At 38.3% G+C, this 9,575-nt stretch overlaps 1 protein-coding gene across 1 annotated transcript; it reads left to right on the top strand.

Annotated features, from left to right (window-relative positions):
* The first annotated feature begins 1,639 nt into the window (after nucleotides 1–1,639).
* LOC118987130 (olfactory receptor 8B12-like) lies at nucleotides 1,640–2,623 on the top strand. The gene has a single exon (XM_037046174.1). The coding sequence runs from the start codon at nucleotides 1,649–1,651 to the stop codon at nucleotides 2,621–2,623; it is 975 nt and encodes a 324-aa protein (XP_036902069.1). The 5' UTR covers nucleotides 1,640–1,648.
* The last annotated feature ends 6,952 nt before the right edge of the window (nucleotides 2,624–9,575 follow it).

The following is a 9,575-nucleotide window of genomic DNA, read 5'->3' on the forward strand; positions in this document are numbered from 1 at the left end:
TAACTTCTCTAAAAAGACCTGCCATTAACACAGTACCAAAACCTATCTAATCCACCAGCTATAAAATCTTTCATTCTTGGTATATACAAGACACCGATAAGGAGAGTAGTCTGCAAGTTGCCATACACAATTTTATTTCTTCTTATATAAGTGAAATTTTTTGGAGACAATTTGACAAAGTGTTCAGTTTACACTAGCCAAAACTTCTACCCAGACACACAAGGGTGCTGTAGATAACACACATTAAGGACCCATGTTTGCTTAAGGAGACCAGCAAGGTTCTTGAATCTACAAGCTATGTGGGCTCCTCAATTTTAAAGTGGAGATTAACAGGTCTACCTACAAGGGTGTTCTCAGGAATACACAAGATAAAATTATTTATGCATTACATTGGATTCTTCAGTTGAGGGTGCTGACTCAGATACAGTGTCTGGTATACAGTAAGTGCTCAATAAGTGGACAAAGTACAAGACTTATTTTCCCCAGAGTGCTTTGTTCTTAATTGTACTTAGAAAGATGTAACCTAAATGAAAGGAAAGGCCATTAAAAGCCCCGTCAGGCACCTCAAGGGCATAAACAAACATTTCTTCTTCCTTAGGGAGCAAGGATCCTGAGAGAGCCCCTGTATCTAGGTCACTGTGGTCCCTAATCAAGAATAACACTGTATGGACCTTATAAAGGTGCTCTCCCATCCCTGAAAACTGGACTGGAGGCTCCGGACAAAGGAGGTCAGAGACCATCTTCTTCAGCTCAAAAGGACAACTGAGACAAACTAAAGACTTTGAAGTTTAAAGGAGAGAGGCAGAAGCAGAGCAGTCTGAGCTCTGAGGTATCCTCTTCTTGTCACCAGGGCCATCTGAATCTGCATGAGAGAAATGGGTGGGAGCCAGCAGAGTCCAGCACTGTGACTGCAGTTGGAAGGAGGGTGAGTGCCTGCCTGATCTGGTCTGTGCTTTAGCAGAGTGGATAGGGTGAGAAGCCCAAACCCCGGAGCCAGAGAGCCTGAGTTCCCCTTCTGCTGCCAATTAGAAGGACTGGGGTTGTGCCCAGTGTCCTCGCCTGTTCAATGGGTTTAATCAAAATGCCCCAGACCACTTAGAACAGTACCACTAGCATAGTTAGGGGTCGACAAATGTTCCTATTTTCTTGGGTTTAGTTACTAACTTTACCTTATTACTCCAGTATTATTTTCACATAATATTTCCACAGCCATTCCTGCTAAAGACTCAGGGCAACACACCCTCATCTTCCTGTTCTGACCAGCACTGACCAAAGGGGGAAGGTCTAGGGAAACTAGCTTCTGCTTCCCAATAGCACTGCCGAGAAGGACCCAAGTCACACAAAACTCGGTCCAGGCCTGCAGAGGGCAGGTAGTACCAGAAGAGTGTCACCACTGCAAGGTTGCAGGCTCATCCCAGCTGAGCTTTGTGGACTTCTCCTCAGCTGGGTGAGCCCTTACTCTGGAGGCTACTTTCACCCACCAACAGATACTAGGATGATTGAAGCCACGTGGGGACCATAAAAACAGCGATGCAGGAACAAGGAGATGCCGTCTCCACTCTACGTTCCACTCTCAGGAGTCAGTTGTTTTTCTCTCTCTCTGTGAGCAACTCCTTTCTTTTTCCCTCCCATACTATCCCAGAGGAGGATGGCTGCAGAAAACACCTCTTCTGTGACAGAGTTTATCCTTGCAGGCTTAACGGACCAGCCAGGACTCCAGCTCCCTCTCTTCTTCCTGTTTCTGGGCTTCTATGTGGTCACCATGGTGGGGAACTTGGGCTTGATAATACTAATTGGGCTGAACTCTCATCTTCAAATTCCCATGTATCTTTTCCTCTTCAACTTGTCCTTCATTGACTTCAGTTACTCCTCTACCATAATCCCCAAAATGCTGATGAGTTTTGTCTCAAAGAAGAATGTCATCTCCTACACAGGGTGTATGACTCAGTTCTTTTTCTTCTGTTTCTTTCTCATTTCTGAATCCTTCATCCTGTCAGCAATGGCATATGACCGGTATGTGGCCATCTGTAAACCACTGTTGTACACACTCACCATGTCTCCTCAGGTGTGTTTATTTCTTTTGCTGGGTGTCTACGGGATTGGAATTTTGGGGGCTATAGCGCATACAGGTAATATACTGTTTCTGACCTTTTGTGCAGAAAACCTTCTCAATCATTATATGTGTGACTTTCTCCCCCTCCTTGAGCTCTCCTGCAATAGCTCTTACATGAATACTTTGGTGGTCTTTATTCTTGTAGCCATTGACATTGGAACATCTATTGTGACCATTTTTCTTTCTTATGGCTTCATTCTTTCTAGCATTTTCCACATTAGTTCTACTGAGGGCAGATCCAAAGCCTTTAGCACCTGCAGTTCTCACATAATTGCACTTTCTCTTTTCTTTGGCTCAGGAGCTTTTGCATACCTGAAACCACCTTTTATTATACCCCTTGACCAGGACAAAGTCTACACTCTGTTCTATACCACTGTGGTGCCCATGTTGAACCCACTAATCTATAGCCTGAGGAACAAGGATGTTAAATTAGCCATGAAGAAAACCTTGGCCAGAATAACTTTGTCTCCAATGGAGTTGGAAATTGAGAAAAGAGATGATAATTTTTAAATTAGAGTGTTGTTATTATTTTATCATCATCATCATTAAGGAATTCAATCTTCATGCTTTTGTATTCTACATTTAAAGAAAATTTTAACTCTTTCCCAAATGGATTTATTCTCTCTCACCATCACCACAACTCTTCCTTCTTTATTTTATGAAAATAGTCTTTGCAATCATACAATATGCAATATTGAATGGGGCTTCAGAGTCATTTCATCTAGTCCAAAAATATAAAAAACTACCTGGTGGCAGTGCCAGGACTGAAATTCCAGCTTGAATCTCAATTCAGTTTGTTTTCCATTGTGCCATGTTTTTTCCCCCATCTTTATCTTGGAAGATGCCATTTCTCATGTTAGTTGACCTAGTACATCTAAATTAAAAATGGATTGACAGTAGTTTCATGCTAGTTGCACAACATAATTTTAACACATCACATTTTACATGAGTATAGGAGGTGAAAAATTTAGTTGAGTAAATCCTGGCAAAATGACAAGATCAGTGTCTCATGAGTTTTGTAGTGTTTAAATGGATAATGTGTTATGTTTTCCAGATGGTAAGTGTGGTGACCACTGACTTGCTGAGTGCAACACCGGGCACATGGGTTAGGGAATTAGGAATTACAGAGGATAGAAATGGAATTTGAAGGGTAGAAAGATGCAGCGTGGACACATGATATTATTTCAAGGCTGAAATGGAATTTGGAGTCTCATATCAAGGTTTATCTTGGTTGTGGTCCAAGGTCACTAGGAGCTGTGCTATCTGACCTGGTAGTCACTAGTCATGTAAGGTATTGAGGAACTGAAATGTTGAGGCATACTGAGACATCCAAATTGAGACATATTGTAAGTGGGCAAAGTAAGTGTCATACACACACCCAATCTCTGAAGAATATGAAAAACAATCTCATGGGTACTTTTTTACTTGATTACATATTGAAATGATAACATTTTGAATATATTGTGTTAAATAAAATATGTCATTAAAATGAATGTATCTGTTTATTTTTAAGGTATTTTCTACAAAGTTTAGAATTTATAGGTAGCTTGCATTACATTTCCTTTGGATGACATTGGTCTAGAGGATGTAAGAGAGCACTAGCTGGCCCTGGGTGCATGTTCACCTGCCAGGCAGCACCAAGCTGCTGCTTATGAGGAGAGGAAATTGCTATGGAATTTTCAGGCATTGCAGATAGCCCCGATGTTCTAATAATAGAGGCACATGGATGAGAAATGGTGATCTCAGGAGAAGTTCATAAACCCACCATATTGTGAAATGGGAAACAGAGCTTTATTTTTAAAATTCAAAGAACTATTTTTGCCTAAACTCAATGTTATTGGTAAAACTTCTTGAGAAGCAATGACAAATGAAGTGCTGGGCAAAATATTTTGACTTACAGGGATGTTCCTGAGGAAATTCCATTAAATTAGGATGTAGAGGAAATTTGAATAACTGTTGAGTTCTGCCTTTTGATCCTGTTCAATGCTGCCGCCCCCCCCCAAAGAATAATCTTACAAAGGGAGAATTGAGATGAGATGAAATACACAGTCCAGCAGAACTAGTGCCACTGAGTCTGGTTGGTAGGGGACATGACTGTCTCACATGAGATGGACAGCAATGTCAACATTTTGTCATAGGGTGTGGTGGAGTGTGATATTGTTATGTTACAGAATTACATACTTACTATTTTAAAACAAATCTGTATGTAATAAAAGGGGTATTATTTGTGCTGGACCCTCTGGGTGCCTGAACTTAGGGAACCTTGAATATAGGAGTGGGGGTTGGTATATTGAATACGCTGTTCAATGTAGGTCATGAAAGAATACAGAAAACTCCTTTTGAAAATTTTGTGCCCTGACTTTTATATAGCAAAGTGCACAAATCTTAAGTGTATAGCTCATTGAACTTTGGCACACGAATATGTAACCACAACCTAGATCAAGATGTGCAACATTTCCACCTACTTTTGAAAGTTCCCTCTGGCATCTTTCCAGTAAATACAACCTGTCCTACACCCCATCCCCCACAGCTATCCACTCTTCTGACTTTTATCATTGTAGAGTGTTGTCTGTACTTGAACTTCATATAAACTGGTACTTGATTGTTTCTGGATTCTCTTCTTTATCACAAAGCCTGTCATGTACATGTATATTGCAGTATGTATGGGTAGATTATGTTATAGGGCTGTGTAGTATTCCGTCATGTGAATATTCAATTATTTAGCCTGTTAATAAAGTTAGATAGTTTCAAGCTTTTGCCTATTATTGATAAACCCCTTAGAAACATTTTGCATGTGTATTTTGATTGAATAAGCAAACATTTCTTTTGGATTATACTTACATGTGGATAAGCTAGATAATAGAGTAGGCTTAGGAGCAGCTTTTATAAACATCACTGTTTTCTAAAGTTTGATTCAATTTGCACTGCTATCAACAATGTTTGAGGATTCTATTGTTTTCTATACTTGTTAAACCTTGGTATTTCTATTTTATTCCCATTTTATACCATATACAAAAATGTATTTCTATTCTGGTATGGACAGTGGAATGCTGTTTTGTTCAACTTTTTTCCCTGATAAGTAATGATGTTGGGCACCTTTTTACATATTTACTGGCTGTTTCGATATCTCTCTCCTTTGAAGTAATTATTCAAGTCATTTCCTCATTTAAAAAATAGGGTAGTTAGTTGTTTTGCTATTGTATTGGGGGAATTTTAAAATGCACATTTCAGTCCATATAAGTGTATATGGTTGTGTTTGTGCATGTATAGATATGTACCTATGGATAATACATTCATACATACATGGTCATCTTCCTCTCCCTATCTTCCCCAGACTATGACTTACTTAGCCTAAATGATATCTTCTGATAGCCAATATTTTTAATTTAAATGAAGTTTGATTTATCAACTTTGCCTTTCGTAGTCAGTGCTGTGTCCTGATTAAGAAATTCTTTGCTGTTCTTGCTGAGGCCAGAAGAACAATGTGGAAATTTTATGAGATAAGTTTTGTATTGGATGAAAGTGGGGTTTGGGGTTATGTGTATGTTTGCTCATAAATGTCCAGTGATTGTTCTTTTACCTGTGTTAGAAATCAGTGGATTCTATTTGTGTGTGTTTGTTTTCATCTATTTGTCTATCTTGATGCCAGTACCATTCAGCTTTGATAATGTAGCTCTATAATAATTTTTGAAATTAGGTAGTACAAGTCTTGAATTTCATTCACTTCCTTCAAAATTTCTTGGCTCCTTTAGGACCTGTGAATTTCCATATGAATTCTAGATGCAGCTTGTAAATTCCTGCAAAAGAACCTGCTGCGATTTCCTTTGGGATTGTATTGACTATGGATTTTGTGTTGGGGGAGGAGGAATTGACATTTACCCTCTTCTACCTCAGCAATTAATGGGAGTGTGTACTTTGTTAAAGTCTCTTCAACACGGTATAGTTTCAGAATTTTAAAAATTTCCATCCATTTTTAACAATTTCCATCCTGATGGGTGACAAGCAGTGTTTCAGTATTATACTTTGCATTTTTTAATTTTAAGAAACACGGGAGGCGGTTTTATGTATTTAATGACTGTTAGTATTATTACTTCTTTTATGTACTGCCATTAAAGAAGTAGTAATAGTTTGGGGAAGATAGGGAGAGGAGGATGACTGCATATGTATGATATATTATCCATAGATACATGTATATTATCTACACATGCACTAATACAAACATGTACACTTATATGGACTTACATGTGCATTTTAAAATTCCTCTAGTACAATAGGAAAACAACTAACTACCCTATTTTTTAATGAGGAAATGACTTGAATGATTACTTCTTTTATGGACTGCCATAAAGTATGAAGTATTACTTCATACTTTTTTCTCATGTTTCTTCTCAATTTTGACCTTCTCCATTCTTAGGAGGACTGTATATTGGGTATAATAGCTCTCCGTTTTAGATGTAAGTTGCATGTTTTCCTCTAATTTGTGATTTGGCTTTTGACTGGTCTTATGATAAAATTTTTTAAATTAAATGTATTAATCTTCTATTGTTTCTGGTATTTTAATGGTAGTTAGAAATATTTTCTCTCCTCTTAGGTTATAAAGAAAGTCATTCATTTTTATCATAATTTGATTGTATGGTTTTATTTATTTTTAATTTGAATATCTGGTCATTTTAGAAATTTTACCAGTGTATGGTGTGAAGAATGGGTCCAACTATATATTTTTGCAGAAGACCACTGTGTGGTTCTATTGCCATTTATAAAAAGTCCATCTTTTTCCCATGGGTTTGAGCAGTTGCCTTCATTCTATACAAAGTTTCTTAGGCACCTGGGGTATTCTTGTTTCCCATTGTGTTCTATTGGTCTGTTGGTCTATACATAACCCAATACCACACTGCTTGGATTACAGAAGCTTTATAATATTTCATGTCTTGAAAGTAACTTACCACATGTTGTTCTTTTTTTAATGGCTTTCCTGGCTATTCATGTTTAACCCCAACCTTTATAATTAATCTGTCTAGTTCTAGGAAATAACTTAAAGGCATATTTATTGATTGCATCTTAAATTTATGAGTAAACTGAGGAAGGATTAACATCTTTGGATCTTTTGACTTCCAATCTTGAAGTGTGGCACACCTCTCCATTTTTTTTCAGGTCAACTTCAGTATCTTCTAGGATTGTTTTATAATTTTTCTCACCCATTTGAGCACATTGTTATTACATTTATGCATGAAAATATTATTTTATTTTTACAACTGTAACAAGAATTTTCTCTTTCATTGTATTTTCATATTATTATTTATTTATATGTATCAATTCTATGCTAATTTTATACTTGGGAAAGTAAATATTATTTGTAGAGTTCTTTCCAGGTATTCTTTCAGGTTTTTGAAATATGTAATAAAGTATTTTACTTTTAAATATATTTTATTGATTATGCCATTACAGTTTTCTTATATCCCCCCTTCATTCTCCTCCACCTTGCACACCCCCTCCCCCACCATTCCACTTTCTTAGTTTATGTCCACGTGTCACAAGTTTTTTAGATTCTATATTTCCCATACTATTTTTGCCCTCCTCCATGCCTATTTTCTCTCTACTGTCTATGCTACGTATTCCCTCTACCTTCTCCCACATTCTCCTCCTCCCAGTAGCCTGTTTCTAACCCTCCATGTGATCTTCATTCCTATGGTTCAGTTCCTGATCTAGCTGTCCTCTTAGTTTGCTTTTTGTTTTCGGTGTGGTTGTTAATAACTGTGAGTTTGCTGGCCTTTCACTGTTCCTATTTTTTATCTTCTTTTTCTTAGACACATCCCTTTAACATTTCATATAATAAGGGCTTGGTGATGATGAACTCCTTGAATTTGACCTTATCTGAGAATCACTTTATCTGCCCTTCCATTCTAAATGAAAATTTTGCTGGGTAGAGCAATCTTGGATGTAGGTCTTTAAATTTCCTGACTTGGAATACTTCTTTTCAGCTCCTTCTTGCCTGAAAGGTCTCTTTGGAGAAATAAGCTGATAGTCTGATGGGAAGGCCTTTGTAGGTGACTGTCCTCTTATCTTTTGCTGCTTCTAGAATCCTCTCCTTCATTTTAATTTTGGGTAATGTAATTATGATGTGCCTTGGTGTGTTCCTTCTTCGTTCCAACTTCCTTAGGACTCTCTGAGCTTCCTGAATTTCCTGGAAGTCTATTTCCTTTGCCAGATTGGGGGAGTTCTCCTTTATTATTTGTTGAAATAAGATTTCCACTCATTGTTCTTCCACTTCCCCTACTAGTGCCCCTATAATGGAATGCTTAGAGGTGTCCAGGAGGTTCCTAAGCCTCTCCTTATTCTTTTGAATTCTTGTTTCTTCATTCTTTTCTGTTTGGTCATTTTTTTCTTTCTTCTGGTCCACTCCCTTGATTTGAGTTCCAGTTTCCTCTCCATCATTATTGGTTTCCTGTGCGTTTCCCTTCATTTCACTTAGTCTAGCCTTTATCTGTTCCTCTAATTTGTGACTACAATCCACCAGTTCTGTGAGCATTCTGATCACCAGTATTTGGAACTATGCATTTGATAATTTGGCTATTACTTGGTCGCTTAGAGTTATTGGCTCTGGGGCTTTGAGTTCTTCCTGATCCATAATGTTTTGGTTTGTTTGCACCTAGGGTGGAGCCCTAGGTGTTCACCAGGGTGAGGCAACTCAGTTGCTGGGTTGTGACAGTGTATGTGGGGGCGGGGTCAAAGAGGGGCAATGGTGGTTTCCTCTGCTGCTTTCTGAAAACTGCTGGGGCCTGCCTGGTTTGTCTCACTGCTTCCTCCTTCACCTGGTTTATCTGCATGTGAATGTGTGACTGTCGTCAGCCTGCCACCTTGCGCCCTCACTGAGTCTGCCCATTGCTACCCCGCACCTGGGGTCTGCCAACCATCGCTTGTGTGACTGGGTCAGTGTGGTCAAGTTTTCCTGTGCAACCCCACTCCAACAGCTGCTGGCTCCACCCCTCTTACAAGTCTGGCTGAACAGTTCGTTGTTGTTGAACTTCCATACAGTTCAATTTTCTCTGTTTTGCTTGTGTTTTTGTACTAAAACTTTGTTGTCTTTGAACTTGGTTGTGCGAGGAGGCACAGTGTTTCCACCTACGCCTCCATCTTGGCCAGAATTCCACCATAATAAGTATTTTATAATTAAAAATAATTTAGCTTTCCCCCTCTAATTTGCATGCCTCTTATTCCATTTGCATCTATAACTGCATTTTCTAATACTTCATTTAATACATTGTTCAATAATACTATAGACTGTAGTTATCTTGGTGTTACTAGTTCTAATTAGGAATGTCTCTAGAGTTTCCTAATTAAGTGGCTGACTTCTGGTCTGAGTCGTACCTATTTTTCATCATCTTAGAGAAGTATCAATCATTCCCAGATTCAAAAGTAAGTATTCTGAAAGCATGAAAAGATGTTGAATTCGGTCAACTTCTTT

Source organism: Sturnira hondurensis, unplaced genomic scaffold, assembly GCF_014824575.4.
Source record: "Sturnira hondurensis isolate 20B ecotype Veracruz unplaced genomic scaffold, ASM1482457v3 Scaffold0005036, whole genome shotgun sequence".
In the NCBI taxonomy this organism is placed as follows: Eukaryota; Metazoa; Chordata; class Mammalia; order Chiroptera; family Phyllostomidae; genus Sturnira; species Sturnira hondurensis.

Coding starts and splice junctions, on each gene's coding strand:
- LOC118987130 (XM_037046174.1), top strand. CDS start 1,649: ATGGCTGCAGAAAACACCTCTTCTGTGACAGAGTTTATCCTTGCAGGC.